Source organism: Amphibalanus amphitrite, unplaced genomic scaffold (assembly GCF_019059575.1).
Source record: "Amphibalanus amphitrite isolate SeventyFive unplaced genomic scaffold, NRLGWU_Aamphi_draft 001892F_arrow, whole genome shotgun sequence".
Classification (NCBI taxonomy): Eukaryota; Metazoa; Arthropoda; class Thecostraca; order Balanomorpha; family Balanidae; genus Amphibalanus; species Amphibalanus amphitrite.
The window spans coordinates 49,392-75,915 of record NW_024883385.1 but is presented as its reverse complement, the minus strand read 5'-3'; the positions used below and the strand labels follow the sequence as shown (position 1 = coordinate 75,915).

The 26,524-nt window shown below is 50.8% G+C and overlaps 2 protein-coding genes across 3 annotated transcripts; one reads left to right on the top strand and one right to left on the bottom strand.

Annotated features, from left to right (window-relative positions):
• Positions 1-301: 301 nt before the first annotated feature.
• Positions 302-9,861, bottom strand: LOC122375675 (FMRFamide receptor-like). The gene is made up of 3 exons (XM_043355157.1): positions 9,819-9,861; positions 2,964-3,157; positions 302-2,578 (listed from the first exon to the last, which is right to left on the bottom strand). Exons 1-3 carry the CDS (start codon positions 9,829-9,831, stop codon positions 1,715-1,717), a joined length of 1,071 nt encoding a protein of 356 aa, XP_043211092.1. The 5' UTR covers positions 9,832-9,861; the 3' UTR covers positions 302-1,714.
• Positions 9,862-13,551: 3,690 nt separating this feature from the next.
• LOC122375676 lies at positions 13,552-18,503 on the top strand. Of its 2 annotated transcripts, XM_043355160.1 has the most exons (6): positions 13,552-13,928; positions 14,397-15,131; positions 15,305-15,411; positions 15,675-15,815; positions 17,381-17,478; positions 17,706-18,503. In XM_043355160.1, the coding sequence occupies exons 1-6, from the start codon at positions 13,869-13,871 to the stop codon at positions 17,735-17,737; spliced, it is 1,173 nt and encodes a 390-aa protein (XP_043211095.1). In that variant the 5' UTR covers positions 13,552-13,868; the 3' UTR covers positions 17,738-18,503. The 2 variants fall into 2 exon arrangements, with proteins under 2 accessions (XP_043211095.1, XP_043211093.1); XM_043355158.1 differs by having other exon boundaries at positions 13,552-15,131.
• The last annotated feature ends 8,021 nt before the right edge of the window (positions 18,504-26,524 follow it).

Below are 26,524 nucleotides of genomic sequence, written 5' to 3'. Positions count from 1 at the left end.
GCAGACTACAGGATAAGAGTTGAGCATCGATTTGAGCACCATCTATGGTCGTTAATTAGCCGCAGATCCTGTCAGAATTAATTAGCTCATCAGCAGCAACGCAAGGCCTTTGTCTAGTACCGGCAACCGCAAAAATGCGACTCGATAATTGTTCGCCAGCTCGGAAAAATATGTAGAGAACCATTGCAATGCACATAAAATGCTAATTTTTGTTCTTTTGAGGATGGCGTGTGACAAGACAAAATGGTGTAAGAGTTGGTATGAGTTCTCTTGTAGGGTTAAGTACATCAATGAAAGCACATTTACCACCCGCTGCGCTTCGAATTGAACCATAGGAGGATCAGCATGCCGTACATCAATGGATCCATTCCACACATAACATCACAAACGACAGTCGATATCGTTCATAAAAACTCAACAGTTATTTGCAACCAATAATTACCGGGCTATGATTGACGATAAAGCCATGCGAAATATAACTGATTCTATCTCCATGAAGCTCTAAACGAAAGCATTATTGAAATTTTGCAGCTATTTTTAAATCAAACGCGAGAATAGCGAACATACCACACGCCTTCCCGTACAGTTACAGCGGTCGCAGTCCTTTCAGTTGCCAGCAGCACTGTCGGCTCCTGACCCTGTCAGCTCTATGACCCGCCGCGTTTGACGTACCAGCAACACTGTCGGCTCATGACCCTGTCAGCTCTACCCGCCGCGTTTGACGCCCGTTCGGCCGACCGACTCGCCAGGCGGTGGTCGGCCTTTTGATTAGCACAAAGCTCTGCATTGTTTGCCACTACCTGCGGCCGTCTCTGTCTCTCTCAGATACCTAAGTCCGGCAGTGACGCGCGGACGCGGTCTGTCGGCTGTCCGCAAGCCGGTCTGATCGCTGTGGTCCACTCTGTTTCCCACATTGGCGCCACATAACACCGGTTCTGAAGACGACAGATGCCTGCCTCGGACTCGGTGCTTGTCGCTGACTCATCTCGCCACTCACTACAGTTGGCTCGGACGGGCCTACATTCGGAGAGAGTACCGGCATTCCGCCCGACTCTGAAGTCGCACACTGGCGGCGCCTCACTGAGGGTCCACTAGACCCGTCCCCGGTTCTCACGGACATGGTCCCCTACTGTGACCGGTGGCTCCGGGTCCGCAGCCCCGTCCCGGTGCGGGTCGCGCCCCCGGGCCTGTAAAGCGGCGGGTGTCCCCGGGGTCGCGCACATCCTACCGACCGCGCTGTCGGCCGACACACAGGTACTTTTGATGACTTCTCCGGCGGCGCTGGCCCGGCGCCCCGCGGCGGCGGCCAGTGTCTGAGCGGCGCGCTCACAGCGGGTCGTAGCCACGGTCCAGGTGCGCCGCTGGATAAAACACTGACCCTCGTGACCGGTACCGGCGGGCGCCCCACGGCTCCGCACGGCTCCGCCCGCTCACTGCTGCCTCACGGCTCCGCCCGGGCTCACTGCTGCTGGCTGCGCAGCTCAGAGCACACGGCAAACACTGCGCTCGGCAGGTGACTGGTTTCTGCTCAGAACACGCCATGAGCGCAGATACACACACCGAGGAGCTCTGAACTTTTGGCGAGAGCCCGTCGGCGCCAGGACGGAGCGGCGACGAATCTCTCGGGTGACGCACAAGTCACCGTGACGTGTGAATAGCTCAGCCAGGACCGCGAGATCTCATCAGAATCTCTGCCTGGCACTCGGGTCCTCCCTCAGACGGCGGTGACGTCCTGTTCCCGGCTGCCGTCCGGAGTCGTCACCACGATGTTGTGCTGCCGCCTGCCTCCCCCGAACCGCAGCCAGCTGGGCAGTTTGAGCCGGCGGCGGCGGGTCCCTGCGCGCTGCCCCCCGGCCGTCACCGGCCTTCCGGTGGCGTCCAACAGACCCTGGCTCTCGGTGGACTTTGAGCCGGGGACTCCGAGGAAGGTGGCGGGGGGATCGGCGGGGCTGCCGCCGCGGCCGCGCACCGAGCTGCGCGCGCCGTTCACCGAGCGCTGAGAGCGCAGGGAGCTGCGCTTAGAGCTGTTACTGCGCGGAGAGCCGGTTCGCGAGAAGTCCGAGACGTTGCTGTAGGCTGTCGGTAGAGCAGACGGTACACCCGCCGCCTTTCCGAACCAGCACCGGCAAAACGTGACAAGAAATGTCTTGCGGTACTTGTCGCTGAGCGCGCAGTAGAGCACGAAGTTGATGGCGGCGTTGATGGCCACCAGCAGGTTGAAGATGTTGCCGAGGATGCGCCGAACGCCGTCCTCGTCGCTGCTCTTGGGCGGTGAGACGGTGTAGATGAGCATCACGGCCGAGGGCAGCTGACACAGCATGTAGATGATGACCACCGATATGAGCATGATGGTGATCTTGTTCTCCTGCTGCTGCGACTGGCTCTCGCCGGCGCAGAGGACGGCGCGCTGCCGGCGCGACTCCTTCACGGCCAGGATCAGGAACATGTTGAAGACGGCCAGCAGCACTAGCGGTATGAAGGTGAAGACGACGGCGCTGAACCAGTAGAAGGCCTTCTTGTACTCGTCGTTGTCGCCCAGGTGTTCGTTGTAGCCGGTGCTCAGCACGCTGCTGTTGGTCTGCGGAAAGACGGGAAGATGCCAGTCTCAGAAAGGTTCCAACACGGTAGCAGGGTCTGGAGCAGGCAAACGGGTCATATTCCTCAATGATCTGCTTGGCACCAGAACGCTGTAGTTGGCTGGTCGTTTCTGGGACTGGAAGTTCGTCCTACAAGGAATATCGAAGATCACTATTTCAATTACCAAGGCAATAAATAACCCGACTGAATATATCCGAGGTCATGTCATCAGATGGGTCAATCGGTTAAATTGTTATATTTTGACAGTTGGCACTGCTCAAAACATAGACGAGCAGCAGATCAGCGCACACCAAGCTCCCACATCGCTCTCCCTCTTCCTTCCCACTCAGCATAATCTGCCCCTCCACCGCGCCGTCCCCTCTCACCTCTTCATCGAGCCGCTCCTTGACCTCGAACTCGAACGGCGTGGAGAGCGTGGTGAGGAAGCAGAAGAGGTAGACGATGACGATCATCCGGCGCGCCCGCGACTCGGTGCAGTAGACCTGGCCGCGGATCGGGTGGCACACGGCGATGTAGCGCTCCACCGTGAACGTCACCGTCAGCCAGGTGGATGTGCTGGCTGCAAAACGAGGGGGAGGGGCTGTTAAAGCTGGCTGCAAAACAGGGTGTTAGAGGTATGTGCTGGCTGGAAAAAAAAACAAGGGAAGGGCATGTCAGAGAGACGAGCTTGCTGCAAAACGAAAGGAGGAAGGGGGTGTCAGAGAGGTGTGTGAGATGGAGGGAGTGTCAGGGAGTGTGCTAGAGCGGGAAATGTCTGTATAGGTAACTACATAATACATATATAATTTGAATTAAATACACATCGATGCTGTGCCGGTGCCGCACTGAGATGGTCCGAATGGAGAGGCCCGTCGTCCTGAATTGGTTGGCGAACACGAATGCACTTTGTTTCCGAATCACGCAACATATTTTGCACAGCCACTATTCAGTGCCTCGGTCTAAAAAAAAAATAAATCAACTAACGAAGTTAATGATACTTTGACGAAGTTTTACAAAGGGCCGTGAACAAGCACTGTGCTGCCTGTAGAGCTATGCCAGATTTTAAAAGCACTTTGGGCGGATTGCGAAACGCAATCGAGAAGTTAGCGGAACATCAAAGGATTGCGAAAAGTCACAGGAGTACGTACATTATTTAACATTGTTTCCAATTGTTCGCAATGAAAAAATTGGAATGTTAAGTACGCTTTTGAGGCTGTGCGGCTGTACCCATGCTAATGCATTTTTTCTTAGTTACTTCTGAGTTATGAGTGGCATGCTGACTGGCAAAATGATAACCTTCCGACAACGGACATATGCATGATGCATATGCATGAATAGAACTACCGTCAATCACTGCTGCTGTGTAAACAGCGAAGTAGCGATTTTTCTCTTTTCATTTCTAGACGGTCTAAGCTCTGGCGCACTGGGCCAGCACCTAAGAGAATGAAGGCGTCTTTCATACCCGTCTGAATTTTCGACTCCGTCTGTCACTTACTGCCCTGTCTGACTGCCCGACTTCCTGACTGTCTGACTGTGTTTGTCAATTTCACCGTCTACAGACCGTGCCTCAATCTGTTTGCCTGATTTGTTTCCTGACTTACTGCCCCGTGTGACCGCGTGTAGAACCTATTGTGTCCCGCATGGCTGACCGATAACTGACTGGTCGGCTAACTAGGCTGTTCGTCTGCTCATGTCTGACCTATTCCGCGGACAGCGCTGATGGTGAAACATGGGAGCGTGCTGCACCATAGTTCACCCGCCTCCGATGCTGCCTTCGTGCAATCCGTCCCTCAAATGTCACTTAGCGCCGAGTTAGACGGATTTCCAGTCGGCTCCTGTCAGCCCGACCACGTATTCTTCATTCCTCACCGCCGGTGAACAGGCGAGCAAAGCATTTCGGGCCAGATGGAGCAATGCATTTGGGAAAGTGCATACGTCGCCTGATTTATTGTGGCAGAAACTCGGGCGGCGTGGGCTCCAGTGCCGGTGGACGAAGCACGAATAATGTAATGCAGCGTGAGTGGGGTAATTCTATTAGCGAAAACGCCTATTCCAGTGAATACGGATATATTTCTTCACCGATTTGGGTTAATGTGATGCATACTATTTATTGTGCATGTTTGACACTAAATACCTACCTAATATACATTACACAAAGCAGTACAGCTGAGCAGTGTGCAGCCAGGAATGAATGAATAAATTCAGACGGGCCAGTGACCACTCCCCTACGGCCAGTGCCAAGCCAGTCTCCTTATAGAGATTTTGTATAACAGTTCTTATTATTGTGTCATAAAATGACGCCACTTATGATATCTTAGATTTTTTTCAATAAAGCCATTTTAAAGCTTGTGCATGCCTTTTCATAGGTACTGATTTTTGAGACGAGCATGATTACGGAGCGAGCGAAGCGAGCGTAGTCTTTCCTTAGATTAACGGAAATTTCTGAGTATGAGCGGCCGGCCGGCCGGCCGGCCGTGGTCACGCTTTTGCGAGGCTTATATCTCAGCAACCACTTGACCGATTTACATGCGGTAATTTTTGTAGGGTAGCTTCATTCCTTCTACCAAGTATTGCACTATTCCCGATGCATGTGGGTGACCCCTTATGCACGTGCCACGTGCAAAACGAAGAGGTGTCACTTTTGTAATTGTTGCAATATCTCGGTAACTACTGGGCCGATTGCGCTGAGAGTTGGCATGTAGGTAGGCACCCACTAGGCAATGCATATCCATGTGCCAGAGTTGGGGTGCTGCTGCACGTGCGCACGTGCAGGGGTCGTTTCCAGATCTCGAGAACGGCTGGACCGATTGCGCTCAAATTTGGTACACGGTTACGGAGCAGTTAGTAGGGTGCCGTGCACAAGTCAGTTGGGACCCATTTTGCACGTGCGCACGTGCAGGGTGCCGCTTCCAGATCTCGAGAACGGCTGGGCCGATTGTGCTCAAATTTGGCACATCGCTAGAGACCGGTTAATAAGGTGCCGTGCACAAGTCAGTTGGAGGTACCTCCTCGCAAATTCGCACGTGCAAGGCCCACCCTCTCGCTCGCTCCGTTAGTCGCCACAAAAGGCGTTATACTGGTTTAAAGAATGCATAAACAGAATGGTATGGTCATAGATAACAGCAGTTCTACTGTTATCTATGGTATGGTATGCATGGTATGAAATGGAATGGTATTGGTATGCAATGAGATTCTAAAATACATATAGATTATGCATGCATAAATTGATAACTGATATCGCGTACGGCGTAGCATGAACAAAACACTTCGTTAGGAATTCCCCTGGATATCACTAAAATAGTACCTAATGCATCTATTCTGCAAATGTGCATTATGCAATATGAATTTGACAAAGTAGGGCAAGCAATATTGCATTATCGCGGCGCAATAGCTCGCAATTTGAATAAATTTTGATACAACCTAATCTAACTTACGCACTTTGGATGTGGTTAATGAGACAGCTCATGTCATATGACCATCCACCTTTCAAATCGTCCGTAAGTTTCAGGCTCTTGTGAAGAATCAGACGCTGATGTTCCTACTCCCTATGCGGCGGCGATGGCCATGCTATGCATATGGCACCCATTCAGACGCGCGCTGCGGCTGAGCGCCGCTAATCAATGCCTCGGCTGACGGCCGTTTGGTAAAAATAGAGCGACATGGAGCGGGGATCTGTATCAGCTTCTGTCGTTCAACTCATCTCAGTCGGAATCCGACCACAATCTGAGCTGACGCCGCGGGGCGCCGGACGCCCCCGGTCCGTCACTCAGGCTGGGCGCCCCCGTCCGTCACTAAGGCTGGGCGCCCCGGTCCGTCACATGGGACAGGGCGTCCCGCAATCGCAGCCGCTCGGCTGCACCGCGCCCCGGCCCCGGTCAAACGGTGATTCTGCCCGTCTTCCGCTCTGTTCATGTCGTCTGACGTCTACCATCGGCAAGGATAATTGGAGTGAAAAAACAAGGACACAAAGGCGAGAGGATAGAAACTGGGCTGCCACATACAGTACAGTTTATTCTTGCAGTTTTAGGAAAAGTGAGCTCACTTTCTCAGAAGAGATGGAAATTTATTCGCAAAGCTCGGTTCCATCGAACCTTGATGCGCATGCCATGTTCCATTTGCCGATGGTGGCGGCGCGCTAACCAATTCCATCACGGTCTGCGCCCCTCAGTCCCAGCGTGGACGGTCAGAGAATGTCAGCGACAAAAGGTCGCGATCGAATCCCCCGCGCCATCCGTCGCGGCCGACCTGGAAACTCCCTGCTCACTCTCTGGTGAGAGGGGTGGGTGAGAGCCGCGGAGCCGGCCCGGAATAGCGCCGGCCGCCGGCTGGTGGCCGCCGCAGCGCCGCCGGTGCTCATGAATGTGCCCTCGGGGAGCCGGCGGGTCGGTCCGAGTGGCCGTTCGCCGCCGGCCGCGGTACCTCGCGGTCGGCAGCAGACGTCGATATGGCGCTCCTGTGTTGAGAGGGCGTTAGGTCGCGGCGGGCGCCCTCCGCCTGCGCAGCCCGGGTGCGGCCCAGCACGTGAATGCACTTAGATGCCGCGATCTGATGTTGTGATAATGGCGGAAGGCTTATACGGCCGGGCGGCGGGCGCGGCGGTGCGCTCCCACGCTGTTGGCCGCATGCGGACGGCTGCGCGGCGGAGCGCAGTCGGGTGGTGTCCTGATGAACGGCGGTGTCGCCGGCTATTTGTCACAGGGGCCGGCCGGCTGGGCCCGACACACCAGCCCGTGGCCCTCCCTGTATGGCCCGCCGAGGGACCGGCAAAAGTCCGCGCATATCGGAGCATCAGGCCGCGACCACAGCCGGCCGGCCTCATCTAAAAACCGGGCCAAACCCAGTCGCGGTTACGTCATCATTCAACCCCAGCGCACAGGAATGGCTGTCGACTTGTATTATTTGATATCCATCATCCATTGATAAAATGCCGGTGGTCCGCGGGATGCCTTATGTGCATGTCAGCGCGGGTCAAACAAGACAGGTGGCCTCCGTAAAGAGCCATAATCAGTAGCGCAGCAGACTCCGGCCGCAGAATGCCCTCGCCCACCGATACGGACACATTTGGAGCCAGTCACAACCGCAGGATACTTTGTCGGGATATGCGCACTTTTACAATCCAAATTCAGCTGTGGTATACGTCACCCCACACGAGCTAACGCAGGGGATGCTATGCCGATTGACAGGTGCCTTAGGTATGTGCGTCGCTGACTGACGGAGCCGATCTATATCTGCAAAAGATAGGCATGTTTTTTTAGACATGCCGACATTTATGGTTGCGATTTTCCACCGATGACTAAATATACTGGTCACCGGTTTCCGTAGCAAACGTATATGTATTGTATGTACCTACATATATTGCAGCAAAAAAAAAAACATATTGGACCGGATTCTAAAGGGAATTACATCAACAAGAGAGGAAAATAATGCTTCATACCTAGCATTTTTGCAGAGAGCAATCATATAGTGAAACGGCACTAAGCCGTTTTTCTATTTTTTACAAAAGCTGCCTTAGCAAGAGCCTTTAGATATTGCTCCCATAAGGTCAACGTCAGGTTAGGAAACAAAATCAGGCATTATTGGGTAGCAACTCGTAAAAAGCACAAACGTCAGTCAATAAAACCGCAATATGATGCATGCCTTGCGATACATAAATAAGCATTATTGGAACATTCAGGCCTTATGAAAATGTTAAAAGCCTGGCATTACACCATACCTCAATTGAATGAACGTGAGCAGTCTGCGATATGACATTTCCCGTAACCAGAGCTCCAAGTAATATCCTCCGACTCGACTGGGACTAGAGCTGCTCTCTGTACCAGCTTATATCGATCTCAGGTGAGCAAACTCCAGAAAGCAAACTTGTGCGACGACACCGTCGAACCTCGCACTGTGCGTTGGCTCTGAATGCGATGAATTATTTTGAGAGCGGGAATAGATCAGCGGAAGCACTGTGCCGAGCGACTCCTGCAAGGCGAAGTTTGCTCATTACGATATCCGGCTAAACTTAGACACGCTCAAGTTGGTGATTTTTTTTTAACTTCGCCTCGCCGTCATCACAAGGTCTCGAGCCCTATTGAGCGAGACGACGCAGCATGGGCGCCTAAAATGCAAGTACAAGGCCTGGCATCTCCCGCGAAATAAGACGGACGGGATTCCTTCAGAAGGGGGTCAATGTCGTCCTGAATTGCGAGTCTCCAAAGCCACGTTTTACGGGATACCTAAACAGTTGTGTTCGGGGTTGAATGGCAATTAGCAATCATGCTATCCTACCCCACCACTCACCATGTGTTTCCAGCTGATTGATGATCGCTTTAGGTGAGGAATCCCAATAAGGATGTATTTATAGTTAGTTACTAGCAGACATGTGCTTGGATCCGAGAGCTGGATCTATGATCTCAGTGGATCTCTCGACAAAATAGAGGGGTTGGATCTATGATCTGGGTGGATCTCTCGACAAAATTCAGGGGTTGGATCTATGATCCGAATGGATCTCTCGACAAAATTTAGGGGTCGGATCTATGATCTCTGTGGATCCAGCGGGCAAAAATTTGTGGAGGACCTATGATCTGTATGGATCTCACGACAACATGTAGCCAATGAAACCCTTATCCTACATAATTGTACACCTTACAGTGCAATACAATTGAGAATTATCACTTCTGGACATGGTTATTGGTTAAGACCACTTGTAATCATTAGGTATCATCATTAAATTTGAATTTAAATAAACAACATTTGTACTACATTTAAAATAAACCAAGAACATGCATATTGCTACTTTTTGTGACCAATTGTAACTTTTTCATGACAGCACTGATGACAATCTTATCAACAAGCTACAGCCACTTTAATTCAATGAACAAGCAGTGCAGACAGATGCAGTGGCAGCAGGGCACTGCAGATTTTCATTTTGGTCCCATTCTTTCCATGCAACGCCAGTAGGGCTAATGTTAAAATGCCAAAATCTATGGGGGGCACTGTACCCTGGTGCCACCCCCCCCCCCTGTTCTGCCGCCTATGGACAGATGTTAGGGAATCAAACCTGGAAGCCAAATAGGTCAGTTTTGTTAAAAATAATCCAGCAATCCACTTCTGCCAGGTATGAAATCCCAATCCAGAATGTTCGTATGAGCTATTAGTATGTGCAACACAATTTCGATTTAGTAAGAATAGCAACCAACCTCTAATACTTTCCTAATAAAATTACAAGTTCAAAAATGGCATCAACTTCTTCAGATTACCTACTTTTGGCATCGTGCCACGTGTGATGCCATGCTGTGCTTTTGTTATGAGAGAGCCTCCCAAAAAAAGACAAACGAAATTCACAGCTCACGTTTTGGTAATATGGTTTTATTACGTCATTATCGTTTGACCAATGAAAAATCTTAATTTGACCAAAACCGTAATGATTCCAAAAGATTCCCCGTAATAGGCCCTTTAAACTAATGACGTAAGATATTTTTATTCTTTTGAAAAATGAATAAAACAAAGATGCAAGGCGCACACCGCTCTGGGCGATGTAATACCGTGTCAGCTTACTTTTACGTCATTAAATTCAACGCTACAAGGATGATATTCACAAACAATCGTATCGTAAAATTATGTGAGGCAGAAAAAATGAACATTCTTAAAAAAAAAAATCCAGACATTTGAATTTCCAGTTTGATTTTTTATTTATTTTCATTATACTCGAAGGTAGAACGCCTAGCTCATTTGTTATTTGAAATGACGTCACGAGTTCTATTTAGATACTGAATAATCATTTTACGGTAAATATCCAAGGCCATTACAATTGATATTTCGCTTCCCATCGCTTCCGCAGGCTGTTGAATATTTTTATACTTGTGTTTATATCTCAGTTTATTTTATCAAATATTTCTTTCAATAGATTGAAATACCTTTACCTAACCAAGCCACATGTGTCAGTATCATCTTTTATTGTTTATCAATCAATTGTGGTAGCTGGCAACTGGAAAGCCTCATGGTTGTCTAATGCAAGATTGTCTTATCAATATCATTATGTAGATTCTAACATGAATTGTGATGTGGTAGGTACCTAGTTATGTATTGTTCATTAGTCATTACTTTGACTTACCTCTATGTTAATTGTTAATGCAAACTTTTCTGTTGGTAGGTATGTGAACTGTGAACAATCTTCATGTCACTCAATTCTCTCAAGTTGTGACTGTCATGAGCCTCCTTTATTTTGTATTCTGTATAATGTAACTGGATGCCTTTACTAATATGTCCTTTGTATAAGACTGTTTGTTTCTAACCATACTTTGGTATTCATAACTTCTTATGAAAGAAAGTTGTTAACATTTTGAGCACCTATGAGCTATGATCCCAATGGATCTCACGACAAAATTGGGGAGCCAGATCTATGATCCGAGTGGATCTAGCGACAAAATTGAAGGGTCAGATCTATGATCCCAGTAGATCTCTCGACAAAATTGAGGGGTTGGATCTATGATCTGAATGGATCTCGGATCGGGATCCATGGGATCGGATCTCAGATCCATTTTTCCGGATCCAAGCACATGTCTGGTTACTAGCTTATCAATCGTAAACCGTACTTGTCAGTTGTCTGCTAGATAATATCTTATTACCTATCTTTTTTTTTGTCTGGTGAGACTGAAATGACGTTGCTATGACAATACCACGAACTTTGGTTTGTGAAAAAGGTTACCAATGTATTCGGTCACTTAGAAAAAAGATTATTGCCACCACCCCTTACCCCCTCACCCTCCACTATGGGTGATGTGTCACCAGAGTATCCAGAAGATGCACACTCCCCGTAACACCATCAGTAAACGGATCGTGCACAAGAAGGCGGCCGATGGATGTTTATCGAGGCATGCTAGCCATTTGCAGACAGTCCTGCGGACTCTCGGCAAATCTCCAATATCAGTGTCTGTTTATCATGGTGTCCGTGTGCGGTGGTTCTCGGACACATTTCAGCACGTTGGGATCTTGATGACGTATCTCCCGATCACCCAGACTTAGGATGCAGTATGGACGTTCTTTAGGCGACTGAACGGTAGCCCGTTCAGTGGCATTAGGCAGACAGGCCGCCGCGTGACCCGCCTGCTAATGCATTATTCGCCGGCCACTGCCGATAGCTCGATAGGATGCGATGGACACGGCGGCGCCGCAGTAACGGGGTGGACACGGCCCGTGTCTCACAGACACCTGAGGGTGATAGCAAATCGGTGCACTGGCGGGGGCCTGTCCTCGGTGGCCGGCAGACAAACCGACTCTGCGGGCGATCTGACTCGGGACATCGTTCAAACTATCAACGGCATCGTGCAGGTCATCAATCACAAGTGGAATTCATTCAAATGCAAAACTTTGAAAGACAATAGGTAACATACAATGCGAGTAGCACATCTTCCATAAATTTTCTTTCATATGAAAATGTGTATTGATGGTAAGAGTTTGCAACATTCTTGCATGGTTCTTTCCATCTGCAAAAATGCCTGCCATTCACCTGTAGTTATATTCATTCAGCAATCGATGCTCCTAACTATGTACGTCCGTGTACGTCCAAGTACGTCCGTCTACGTCTGTCTACGTCCGTATAGGTCTATACCAGCACAGGTAGACTATAACCACTTTACACAGCTAACATTCTAAAACCATTTTTCTGACCCCAGCTGACTAAACTAATAAGGCGACCCGTTAATTGTAAGGTCCTAAAATTGGCCAGACTCAAGCTGGATGTCGTTAACACTTTCCTGCCAAGATCATTGCCCTCCTCGTTACACAGAATCCCGGCTTAATTAGGACCCGGACGCGAGCAGATTGTCCCGCCCTATCCCATCTCACGGCCGGCGCGCTAAATACGTCAGACCACTCAGTGTGCGCCAGAGCTGATTCCAAGAAGGTCAGTGGTGCCTGTTGATGGGCGACATCGGTGCTTTTATTGCCTGCGTTCGCGAGCATTAGGTGTTTGTGATTTACGCGAGTGACTTATATCTAGACAAAAATTGACATATATTTGCTCTTATGGTATTATATATTGCACCTAGTGTTTTGGCTATCTGATAATGTTTGATTGCTTTTTTATTGGTTTACATCATATATTGATCTCACAAGATCATTGCAGCTCATGACATGCTAAGAAAATAGGGGAAGTAATAGGCAATGGCTTTCTGGTGCAATTAGTAGGTAGTTGGTGGGTGCTTTTCTCGACTGACCCGTTCTCCGGCTACCAGCATCTGCGATGCTGGGCTCCGCATCGCGGGACCGCAGGTTGTTTGAGCAAGCACCTTTGTAAGCGCAGCAAAAACGCCCGCCGCCAAACGAGAGGACGAGCATTGCACGTGCAGACCGGAGTGGGTGTGCTACAAACTGACGTGCACGGCACCCTATTTGCCGGTCTATAGCGGTGTGCCAAATTTGAGTGCAATCGGCAGCCGTTTTCGAGATCTGGAAGCTCCACTCTGCACGTGCGCACGTGCAAGCTGGGTCCCTATTGAGTTGTGCACGGCACCCTATCCGCCGGTCTCTAGCGGTGTACCAAATTTGAGCTCAATCGGCCAAGCCGTTTTCAAGATCTGGAAGCGACCCCTACACGTGCGCACGTGCATGAATTGTTCCCCAACCGTGACACACGGACTAACTGACTTGTGCACGGCACCCGACTGACCGGTCTCTAGAGGTGTGCCGAATTTGAGTGCAATCGGTCCAGCCGTTCTTGAGATCTGAAAGCGTCACCCTGCACGTGCGCACGTGCACGATGGGTCCTAACTGACTTGCGCACGGCACCCTACTAACCGGTCTCTAGTGGTGTACCGAATTTGAGCTCAATCGGCTCAGCCGTTCTCGAGATCTGGAAGCGTCACCCTGCACGCGCGCACGTGCAGTTGCACCCCAACCGTAGCACATGGAAACGCATGGCCCGGCGGGTGCCTACATCCGTGTGTAGTTTCAGCGCAATCAACCCAGCAATTACCGTGTTATTGTCTGTTGTGTGCTGGGAACATTCCGGAGCGGTTACCCATCCCCAGTGCGCGGGTACCCGCCCAGTTTGGTCTGGCGTCTCGCTGTCTGTGTCTGGCTGTCTGGTGTCTCGTTCTGTGATTGGCTGACCGTTGATCGGTCAGTCACGTGATCGTATCGGACGGTCAGGGCCGCGTCGTGCTGGCCGGTCGGTCGGGAGAGGTCGGTCGGTCACCGCTGAGCCAGCCGTCGGTATGGTGCTGTTGCTAAAGTAAAATATACCGCACCCGGTTTAACAGAGTGTCTCAAGATACAACAGTGGCGACGAGGCAAGAACCCACGGCAAGATGAGTGATTCAGATGAGAGGAAGCCGGCAACAGGTATCGCAACAATGCACCAGCCCACGGTATGTCTCACGTCCGCCATTGGCGAATTTGATGAACGTCAAGGCACTTGGAGGGATTACATTGAACGATTTGAGTTCTTTTGCGAGGCTCAGGGCATTTCAGAGGATGATAGAAGGAGAGCACTTCTCTTGGCTGGTATTGGGCAAACTGCGTATCAAAGAGTCAAAACCATTCTGGCACCCACCCGACCCTCTGAGATGTCATATAGAGATATTGTCATGGCCGTGCAAGATCATGTGGATCCGAAGCAGTCTGTTATCGTTAGCCGTTTCCGGTTTCATCAAAAATGTCAAGGATCAGAACAGGGGATAAAGGAGTTTGTGGCTGACTTGAAAGTCATGGCCGATCCATGCGACTTTGGATCAAGTAGAGATGATATGTTACGCGACAGATTTGTGTGTGGACTCGCTGATCAGGCGTTGCAGAAGCGGTTGTTGACCGAGGAAGATACTCTGACGTTCCAACAGGCGCAGCGGATCGCACTGGCAGCAGAGACGGCGACGAAGAGCGCAAGACAGCTGGCTGCCCAGTCATCCGATCTAGCGGCGCAGGACGTTCACAGAGTTGGATCTGCACGACAGGTGAAAGGGTCACCATCCAATCGGTACGTCAGATCGGAATGTTTCCGCTGCGGAGGCACTAATCATTCACCTCAAACATGCCGCTTTAAGACGTACAAGTGTCATTCATGTGGCGAGCAGGGTCACTTAAGTCGCAAATGTCGCAAAAATGATCAAGATCATGTGCGCGCCTCGCAAGCTAAATCTACACACTGTGTACTGACTGATGAGTCTGTCAGAGTATCAGAGCCTAGTCAGGCTGCTGAAGAGGATAATGTTTGCAGCGTGTACACTGTGGGTGAAGCAAGGTCCCCTCCAATCACAGTTGACATCATAGTGTTTGGTGTGCCCGTTACCTTTGAGGTTGACACAGGATCGGCATCCACGCTGATGAATGCCCGCACCTTTGAGGTGGTGAAGACTACAGGCGGCGACGACAGCCTTGAACTTCGGCGAAGCAGCGCCAGGCTTCGGACGTACACGGGTGAGCCCATCCCGGTCGAAGGGGAGTTCAGTGCCGTCATCCATTACGGTGAGCAGCACCTGGAGCTTCCCGTCGTCGTGGTCGACACTGCAGGACCCAATCTTCTGGGAAGGGACTGGATGAAGTTCCTTCAGCTCGACTGGCAAACCATCAAACAGGTCAGAGGTGATCCTGGGCGGGGACAGTCAATGGGTGCAGAGCTGCAGAAAAAGTACCGTGATGTGTTTTCTGCTGATCTAGGGTGCCTGAAAGACGTGGAGGTGAAGTTTGACGTCAATGAGGATGCAAAACCATGTTTCTATCGCCCACGGAACATTCCCTATGCCTTCAGGAAACGCGTGGAGGAGCAGCTGGACGCAGAGGTCGAGGCTGGGGTCCTCGAGCCAGTGCGCACTGCGGACTGGGCGTGCCAAATCGTCCCGATAGTGAAGCCCGACGGTAAAATCCGCATATGCGGAAACTTCAAACAGACAGCTAACAAAGCCATTCGAGTAGACAGACACCCCCTGCCCAAGGTCCAGGACATGTTTGCCCAACTGGCTGGGGGAAAGGTGTTTGCCAAGCTAGACTTAAGCCGTGCATATCAACAGTTGAAAGTAGCAGAGGAGCACAGACACTTGCTGACAATCAACACTCACCGTGGACTGTATCGTTACCTGCGGCTACCGTACGGGATAAACTCAGCTGTGGGAATCTTTCAGCGTGAAATGGAAAAGCTGCTGGCTGGCGTGCCAGGAGTCTTCATCTTCCTCGACGACATCCTGGTCTCTGGACGGGCTGAAGACGAGCTCGTGTCCCGTCTGGAGCAAGTGCTGCAACGACTCCAGGACTCCGGTCTTCGGGTGAGACCGGACAAGTGTCACTTCTTGGTCCCCCGCGTTGAGTATCTTGGTCATGTCGTCGACAAAGATGGCCTTAGTACCACGGAGGCCAAGGTTCGAGCCATAACCCAGTCACCTCCTCCCACAAATGTCTCTGAGCTGAAGTCGTTTCTCGGCATCGTCAATTATTATTCCCGGTTCATCCCCAGCAGAGCCCAAACGCTACACCCGCTCTTTGAGCTCCTCAAAAAGAGTACGCCGTGGTCCTGGGAACAAGAGCATCAAAGGGCTTTCGAGGAATGCAAACGATTGCTCACGTCCAACCAACTCCTGGTTCATTTTGATCCTGACCTCCCACTAGTCCTCACCTGTGACGCCTCCGCTCGTGGGATCGGAGCTGTGCTCTCACATGCGTTTCCAGATGGGTCTGAGAGGCCGATAGGATATGCGTCTAGGACGCTACAGACAGCAGAAAAGCAGTACAGTCAAATCGAAAGAGAGTCCCTAGCTATCATATTTGGTGTCACCGCCTTCCGTGACTACTTATATGGGGCAAAATTTGAACTGGTCACAGATCACAAGCCTCTTATCAAGCTCTTTGGAGAGAACAGCGGCATGCCAGAGATGACAAGCGCCAGAATCAAACGCTGGGCGCTGAAGCTTTCCCAGTATACCTATACGATCAGATACAAGTCAACAAATGACATTGCTCACGCTGATGGTCTGAGCCGACTGACACAGTCAGTAGGGCAGAGTCACATCCCTCCTGAGGAAGAGGATGTCTTACTCATCAATTACCTTGAAGAGGCCAACATTTTGAGTGCCCCTAAAGTGGAAAGACTGACGAACAGGGATCCTGTTCTCAGCAAGGTCATCCATTGTATTCGAATGGGATGGTCACAGAACGTGAGCTCTGATCTGAAACCCTATGCAGATAGACAGACTGAGCTCTACATGATCGGAGGCTGTGTAATGTGGGGAACAAGAGTTGTCATACCTGAGGCGGCTCGAAAGTCTGTCCTGGAAGAACTCCACAGTTGTCACTTCGGGGTAGTCAAAATGAAAGCTTTGGCTAGAACAACAGTTTGGTGGCCTGGGATTGACCGAAATATCGAGGAGCTAGCCGCATCATGTTTTGTATGCAGATCCCAGAGTCCAGATCCTCCTAAAGAAGAGCTCCATCCGTGGCAATATCCAGTGAAGGCCTGGTCCAGACTGCACATTGACTTTGCCGGCCCGAGGAAGGGCAGGTATTACATGGTTGTCTGTGATGCCTTTTCAAAATGGATCGAGGTAGAGATCATGAGTTCCATTGATGCACGTACCACGATCAAGAAACTGACTTCAGTATTCGCGCGTTTCGGTCTGCCCGACGTCATTGTCACAGACAATGCCCCAACATTCATTAGCTCAGAATTCCAAGAGTTTTTGAACAGGAACAGCATTCAGCATCGAACGATAGCCCCTTACTCGCCTGCTTCGAATGGCTTGGCTGAACGTGCTGTCCGAGAGCTCAAGGTACGGCTTGACAGATTGACTGACGTATGTGCTGAGGAGGCTGTGTCTAAATGGCTTTTCTTGTACAGGGCGACGCCGCACGCAACGACCGGGGAGTCTCCTGGCAAGCTGCTCATCGGATACAAGCCGGTCACCAGGTTCGATAAACTGAAGCCGGACCTTCAAGGTAACGTGATCAGGAAACAGGAGAACTTGGTAGAAAGTCACAAAAGAAGGCATACTCGAGTGAGGCCTGCGTTTGTTGTTGGTCAAACTGTGTGGGCTCGGAAATTCGGCAGAGAGAAGGCTGTGTGGTGCCCTGCTATTGTTGTCAAAAATCGTCATCCTCTGTACTGGGTCCGGATGTCCAATGGGCAGGTACACAAGCGTCACATCAATCAATTGTACTCACAGGCTGCATCGGCGCCCAGTCTGGAGACTGCTGAGGAGCTGGAGCACGGTGGCGACATCTGCGGCGCCGATGTCCCCGATCGTCTGGCCGGCCGTTCCGCTACTGCTCCCGCTGCTGCTGCGGAGCCGGCTGAACCGCCTGCTGAGCGTCTGGAGTCGGCCATCGGCGGCGCCGGGTCGACCTCTCCTGCTCGGCCGTCGACACTGAGACGAGATGAGAGCGCCGGTCGCGTCTTCCCGGAGCGTCACGTGCCAGACGCTGCGCTACAGCGAGTGGAGCCCGGTGTCGTCTCCCCTCGATACTCCCCGCCGCGATTCGACCGCGGCTCACTATCTGGTGAACCATCGCCGGAGCGTCCGTTCGTGAGCGCAAATGTCCCCAGGCAGATGGGCGTTGACGCTGACGCTCCACGACGATACCCGCTTAGAAATAGACGGCCTGTGGTGCGCTACTAGAGGTCATAATGTATCTGTCGAAGTTGATTTTGTTTAATTGCAAGGCTAACTCTTGATTTAAATGGGAGGGTGTTGTGTGCTGGGAACATTCCGGAGCGGTTACCCATCCCCAGTGCGCGGGTACCCGCCCAGTTTGGTCTGGCGTCTCGCTGTCTGTGTCTGGCTGTCTGGTGTCTCGTTCTGTGATTGGCTGACCGTTGATCGGTCAGTCACGTGATCGTATCGGACGGTCAGGGCCGCGTCGTGCTGGCCGGTCGGTCGGGAGAGGTCGGTCGGTCACCGCTGAGCCAGCCGTCGGTATGGTGCTGTTGCTAAAGTAAAATATACCGCACCCGGTTTAACAGAGTGTCTCAAGATACAACATTGTCATTACAACAGAAGTGACACCTCTCCGTTTTACACGTGTCACGTGCAGTAGGGGTCACCCGCATGCATCGTCCATAGTAAAATTCTTGTAAGGAGGGTATACGCTACCCCACACAGAAAACCGCAAGTGTATCGGTCCAGTGGCTGCGGAGATATAAGTCGTACAAAAACGTGCCCCCGGCGGCCGACCGCTTATATTTAGCATTAAATTCGTGTCGCATCCTTCTATGGGAGGTATCCCTGTCACCTGTTCGTATACTGTCTGAGCCAAGACCATATATAGGTCTGAGCTCAAATCTCGGTAAAGTCGTGCTTTTTTACCAAATTCCTCAAAAACGGCACAACGTGCAATAACGTTCTATATATCATTGGAAAGAGCATCAAAAGTTGTATAACCTATCAACTTTTCACTTAAATATATCTCAACTGTAAAAAGTTATTAAGCAACAAAGACGCTCCCATTGACTTCCCATTTTAAAATTTTTCATTTTTAAACGAGCTTAAAAAGAACAAACGAATTTGCACAGCTTAAAGAAGCATAACAACATGTTCTATGGTCTTTTCTCAACAAGTCCTGGAAGTTTTAACAAAATCGTATCATATAATTTTGTACAATGAACGAATGAAAATGTCTCTGCAAAAACGTCCATAGACTTAACATGGGGAGCAAAAAAACTCGAACTTCAAAGTCGTGCAACTCAAGTTATTGAGTTCTGACGGGTACACCGCGCACACGGGCGTGCACCTGAACGTGTGGGCCACGAGACGGTGGGAACCAAACCACCCCTTCTACGGCTATTTTTTCCGCCATTCGCGATCGCGCAAAAAGTGTCTCAAAGCCCCATTGACTTACTATGGGAAAAATGGAATTGCACGTGCCACGCGCAAAAGATCTCTGAGCGAGTAGCGACCGGTGCCATCAGGTAGATCACCGCCGGGAGCCCGTACCCTGAAATTTTTACGAAGATTCAACGACGCGTTTAGGCCTGACCCAAGTTGCCCCAATTCGCTGCCAGACTTGCAAAACATAGCCCGGAGAACGACCGCTCCGGTTGTTTTTCAATAGAAAAACACAATTCTAACGAATAGTGTTTGTCTTTTCAAACAACCTGCGGTTAAGAAATGATATTCAGCAGCGCCAACGGTCACGGAGATAAGCTCACTTCTAGTGAAGTTTCTCGTATGCACCCCTGGCACTAAACATGTTAGCAATTATCATATCTGGTGTGTTCGTCCGGCTAAGAAATGATATTCAGCAGCGCCAACGGTCACGGAGATAAGCTCACTTCTAGTGAAGTTTCTCGTATGCACCCCTGGCACTAAACATGTTAGCAATTATCATATCTGGTGTGTTCGCGGCTGTATAGCATAAGCATCAAGGGAAGAAGGCAGCCTTTCTTTCCTGGAAAACATATGTAAACATTTTGCTGCAGAAAAGCTGTATCTGCGAAGAGGATAAGCACTCGGCACAGCTATCGGTGGTATGAACCAAACTTTGATCACGAGACTCCACGCCTGACTCACATGTCTTTCAAGGGAAGCCGCCACAGTGCAGCCAAAAGGGCGACTAGAGGATGATCCATTCATTCTGACAGGCTGTCAAATCCCTGGAATGGTAGACTGTACCGCATATCACACGTGTCTGATATGTATCGTGAGTGCACGGAAGCAAACTGTGTCAATTCAGCCTGTCAAAGACAGCACAGCTTACCATTCTAGTCTACTGGTGGTCACTGTGAGAAGCTGAACGTCATGTCGTCCAATTGACTGGCGATTGACACTAAGTGCCGCGCAGTCGCAGAACGTTGCTATGGCATTGAGAATGAGATGAATTAGCATGGCAACACAATTTTTCACATTATAACGTATGGCTGCTGGAGAGACCTCGCCCAGGACCGATGGAAGACTATGTATGAAACCAGAACAGAGTAACAAGTACTGTATGAAGAAAAAATTGAGCGAGGTTGCAAAATGTTGCAAGGATATAGCTTGAACATCATGCATAAACGTTGTGAGTTATAGCAAGCAGTAAGCTGTACACGTAACCACATAGTTGTGTAGGTATGTTCGCTCAAGTCAGTTGTCTCTGTCACCGTTCTTGATATCCATTTTTTTTTTAGCTTTTCCCACTTCTTCACATATTTGCCAGCCACTCTAAAATAACAGTACCATTTCTTAAGTCAAAGATCACGGGGATTTCGGTAAATAAATAAATAAATAAATAAATAAATACATAAATAAATAAATAAATAAATACCTTACGACGCTTGCTAGGTGCGCAGTGAGCTAAACCTGGCAAACGGTGGCACCTGGAGCAGAAAAGCAGACGAGACACTCCTTTTAGCAGCTACCCTCCCCTGCGACGGGCGGGTCGGGGGTCATCCCCAACTGAGCGTGAGCTCTCAGCCTTTCAGAGGCGTCCGGCGCGGGTCCCTGGAGGAGCGGCCGTTTGCACAGACGCACGGCGAGGGAACACCAAAGGTCACGGAATGGCTGGAGATCTCCTGGGAGCAGGGTAAAGGTGACGCACTATGATGGCTCCAGAATATAGTCAGACGTCGCGAAGATCTCCTTCGAGTTGTAATTCTATATGGAGAGTAACTGATTTTAGCGAGCGTGGCTGTCATCTGGTAAACTGTATGGATTGTGCTGTTGGTTAATGGCGTTTCAAACGCCTTCATTTGGATTATTTCTGGCTACATTCATTACTTTGGTACGGTGCAATCCGGAGCTTTGGATATAATTTTAATCACTAAGACCATTATTATCGTGAACATCTAAAGACCATTGCGTTAATTGCAACACGTCTTTCACAATAATTTCAATGCATGTTATGGTAACCATGTAAAAAGTGAATCGGACCATTTAACTGTAAATGTGGAAGTTCTGCTCATGAATCACTCAATAACCGATTTAATATGCATGACGACCCCACGCATAAATTGATCTAATCTGAGCGGAACACCCATTCCAGTGTAAGATAAGCCGACATTAACGAGCCATACACCGAGTGACGAACTGCGCTGCAAATTAAAACCAACCCCGAATGCTAATCCTGTGCGTAAGCGAATGTTAATTCCTTTTAAACCAGTCTATAATTTGGTAGCCCGTCAGTTTTCGTCAGTTCAATGTGGCGCTTGGCACGGGCCAACCGGCTATCCAAGATATAAATACTTCTGCGCATGTCAGCTGGAAGAACAGGTTCCGTTCATTTTATCAATAGCGGCGAGGCACTCCGTTGCGCTTCCATTGCAATGGCTAACATCACCCCGCATGACCACCCAGCTCAGAGTGAATGCTGAATATCTAGTCGAGCCTTCAGCCCACACCTTAGCTGTGCAGAACGCTGCTCTAGCTGCACGCCGTCTCGCTGATTCCATGGCGAGTTCATTCAGAGATTATAGTCAAACTTGATCACCGTAAGAGCTGCCCCTCGTGCTGATAGCGTGGGAGCTCGCTCGAACCGGACAGTCCCCTGCTGAGAATTGGGATACATCTCGCTAATATTCAGCGCCGTGGAGACGGGGAAAGTGCTCCACCCACCCCCATCGCCAACGATGTGTGACCCAGCTCTGAGTATGACCCATCACATCGCTCACTCTTCCCTGCCCACTAGCAGGCCTCACGCGCCGGCAACACTGGCCGCGGAGGGTCGGCTAGCACCGTCACCCCTTACCGGAGCCTCGACCGCTCCCGCCACCTCCCTTCCCGGTGAGAGACTCCCGCCGACTCCCGCCGGCGCCAGCAGTCTACATCGGCAGTCGAGGAAGAGCTGATAACTCCTTTATTTAATAGGCCCTGGATAATATTTGCCGGTAGTAGTTCCAGATCTGACAGCACTACATACTCGATCTGCACAGCCACTGGTCGGTCCCTCCAGCTCCAGCTGACTGTTGACAGCCCAGCTCCAGCTGATTGTTGACGGTTCAGCTGTGGCTGATTGTTAACAGTCCAGTCCCGTTTGGCTGTTGACGGTCCAACTGTGGCTGAATTGAAAGTCCAGCCTCTTCTGATTGGTGACTGCCGGCGTGGTCTCCGTGGGCGGACCCGCCGCTGAATGTGTCTGTTTTTCAGCCGGCTCGGCACGCCGGGCGGCCGTTCATTGCAACAGGCGGTCCGACCATGAATCACAGACTGAATGCGGCCACCGAGCGGGCCGCCGCGCCGCCCGGTCCCGATTCAACTGCTCTGACACATTTCTGTCGGCACCCTAATCTAAATTGATGGCGTCGGAAGCTTAATGACTTTTGGATGCATCCATATTGGGGTTCCCGACGTTTCCGTGGCCATCAGCGACATTTATTGCAAATTACGCACGTAAACGGTGAGCGAAATTCGGGAATGTCGCGTTTTAAGGCGTGCGAATTGGCGGCACTACACTGAGGTTGAGTTTATGGTTGACAGGAGGCGGCGCTCTCCGTCAGTGCTGGCGCTGAAAATTGGCCATCTGGGCGGCGGGAGACCCCGAGCAGAGGCCTCCGGTGATCAATTCCGCCAGTCGCGCCGGTCATATGGTCAGAGGCCAGCCAATCGGTCAGTGAGGTGACCTCTAACCGGCGCCAGTTCCGGTCACAGGGCGCAATATCGGGGAACGCCAGCTGATCTAAATCCAGCGGAGCTCAACTCTCATTTATGTATGCAATAAGTAGCATATGCAATAAGTGGCTGCCGGACTCTGGGACGGCTGGCTATTGTTATATAGCCAAAACAGTCCAACGTTCTCGCTCCACTTTTAGTGACCTTGAGCTAGGCAGCATCACAGAGCTTCTGATATTATGGTTATTAAACTCTGCCCGCGCCCCACGAACTGCGCAGACTAGGGTCAAGGGATGTATCATCAGACAGGCATCACAGGCAGGTCTGGTCGCCACGGTTGGCAAGTTCCTCTCCGGAATAGCACAGTTGATATTGCCAGACTGTCACTCAGTGTGCAGTGCACATCACACAAGGAGCTTTAGCTCCCTGCAGTCCAGTTCACCCCACTGGCTCTGAGGCAGTTCACTTCAGTCCAGGCTCTGAGGCTGCTTTTGTTTTGAGATCGGCTGATATTGACTTTATTCTGGGGAGGCGCTCGGGGCCCAGGCCAGGCCGTGTATCCTCTCTCTGAGGTGTGTTGACTCACTTCATCATGTGGCAGCTGAAAAACAGGACGGTGTCACTCCGTCGGCGCTCCGCAGGGGCTCTAACGTGGACTGCTGCTGTCGACCTGCTCAAACGTCACCATCATGTTATTCTAACGATACTTCGTGCCGATGAATGTCAGAGTAATGGCATCCAGGTGAATTGTTTAGGAATCTAACGTTCAACGTCATGTTGTAAATTGAAATCAGGTCACATCTCTGCAGAACTTCTGTGTATCTTTCGACCCGTCTGCCTGTCCCTCCGTCTGTCCGTCTGTCTCTCCGCCACTGTCGTCTGTCCTTCCGTTTAGTCACCTATCGTCACTGGGTCCACTCGTCAGTCTGCCCGCCAGAGCCCGATCGTCTGCCGTCCCACTGTCTTCTGTCCCTCCGTTTGGTCGTCTGTCCCTCCGCCACTGCCGTCTGTCCCTCCGTTTGGTCGTCTGTCCCTCCGCCCGACCATCTGTCCCTCCGTTTGTCCATCTGTCCCTCCGCCACTGTCGGACGAGGCGACTATAAACTCGCACACCTTCGGGTGACTGCCGGGGTAAGTAATATATGGTAATCTTCTTAGCAGTGGCTTCAATGCCAGTGGCGGCTCTACCAGTGGCGTCACTGAATAGGCTTCCTGGAAGACGGACCAGCGGTTCATAAGCTGCTCTTGTCGTGATAAGCTCTCCAGTCTGATGAATCGCACTTAAGCAAATATTTAGCCAGAGATAAGCCATAAAAAGGCACGGTAAGTGATTATTTACATATTCCGCGGCTTGATTTGCATGCTACATGGTTGCATGGGCTCGTTAGGGATTGGACAAGGTATTTCTGCAGCAGATTAAGGATTATGAAGAAAGCAGCAATCGCAATCCTTATCTCCTGAGCATTTCTTGGGGTTAGGCATTAATTTTTTTTCAGATTGGTGTCATTGTTCCATTATCTTTCAGGTACGTAAGTGGCCATTACGAGTACCCATGTTAATATACATAAATGGGCGTTGCGATGAAAAACTCGAATGCCCCTCATTCAATAATTCAACGCTTTATTACGTTGCATTGTTTTCTGTAAGTAGGTACTGCTGGGCCAAGACACCATAAAGGATTCAGAAGACGTGTGGACAGGCATGCACACATTTCTGTTATAACGTTTCACCGTGGGTTACATCAGCCATGGTTGACATTCAGTGCCATACGAAGCAATGAATACCGATCAGTTCTTGGAAGAAGCTTCTGCAGAAATGCAACGAATTAGAGATACCGGACATAGGCGATGACACATCTGATGACTGCCGAAGAGCAGAACAACAAACCTTTAGTCACGACGCCAGGAGCCTGTATCGGAGACATGCAAACATGTGAGAATCTCAGCAGACATTTACGATTGTCAGGAGTTGACTGTGACATGCTGTTTGGAGTTCGAGTGCTCAGGTTTGAATACAAAGTAGCACAGCACAGTACGACTCCGTCCCCAGGCTACCCTTCTGCCCTACACACAGCGTTTTGCATCGTTTTGCTGGGATTTCTTATCAGTGGCTATTATGGGTGCAATAAAATCCAGCACTTTTGTCGTGCACTGTTCGAATCCGTGAGCTGTGTAGATTGTTATGTGCTATTAAGGTTTGTTCGACCGGCGATAATTCTTTGCATGATCACCATAAACGTCGATTTCGAGTGGGCGATAATCGGAGCGGCCCGTGTCCGGGTGTCCGCGGACACGGGCTGAGTGTGTCCGGGTGTCCGCGGACACGGACTGAGTGTGTTCGGGTGTCCGCGGACACGGGCTAAGTGTGTCCGGGAGTTCGACACGCCGCTGTCACTATCAGAAATTGCCGCTTCAATGTCCATCCGGCCGGCGTCTCAGTTTTAAAATCTGCCGAGAACAGGGAACGAATTCATCAGCCGGTTGATGTATTGCTTGCTAGAACAGGATCCACTTCCAATCAACATCAAAGTGATGCATTTTGTCCCCGATTGGTTTTGCTCAAGTATGCACTTCCTGTGCCCGCAATGTTCAGTCATGCGTGTTTTGTGCTTTGTTCATTTATGTACTTGCTGTGCAACACAGCATTAGTTCCTCAATCGACTTTGCGAATTGCAAACTCCAGCTCGTTTTGTTTTTGTCACGGAACAAAACGGAACTCATCAGTGTGCTGTCTCCGGCAGGGATCAATGTATGTAGTCTCCCCTACGGGCTTCTCGGTAAGCTGTGTACCCTCCCCCCCCCCCCACACACACACATCGGGGGTTCAGTTTGCTATCCCACTGCCCCGAGTGGGATAGCAAACTTTTTGCACACAGTGTTTCCCCTGTGCTCAGTATCCCTTAGAACATTCCCATCGGACTCATTTTCACATCCCATCGGAGACTCATTCCGACGTCCCACCGGAGACTCATTCTGACATCCCACCGGAGACTCATTTTGACGTCCCCCTCGGGCCCAGTCTGATGTGTTGTGTACCGCCTCCTCTGGGGCTCGGCCTGCGTCCTCACGCCACACCGGCGCAGTCCTGTCTGGTCTCTGTCAGCCGGGAGCCGGTATGTGCCAACTGAGCTAAGCGATCGCCATCGGTCAGCCGTCCGGCTCGGCGCCGCTGGGGAATTCGAGCAGCGGTCGGCCTCTGACGGACGGACACGCCTCACATCAATAGACAAGCCGCCCGAGAAGTTGGCGCGCACACTAACTTGCTCAGCGCCCGGAGAAAACAAGGCACACGCAAGGTCGGCAGGTGGATGGCCGGAGCTCAGTGTGGCCTGCGTATGACAGGAGCGGAGTGGCTCGTCCCCGTCCGCAGCTCCTCGGGTGGGGTGAGAAGGTGGGTTACTCGAGTCAGCCCCGCACCGCCCGGCGGGTGACGGCGGTCGACCGGCGACCGGTGCCAGTCTTACA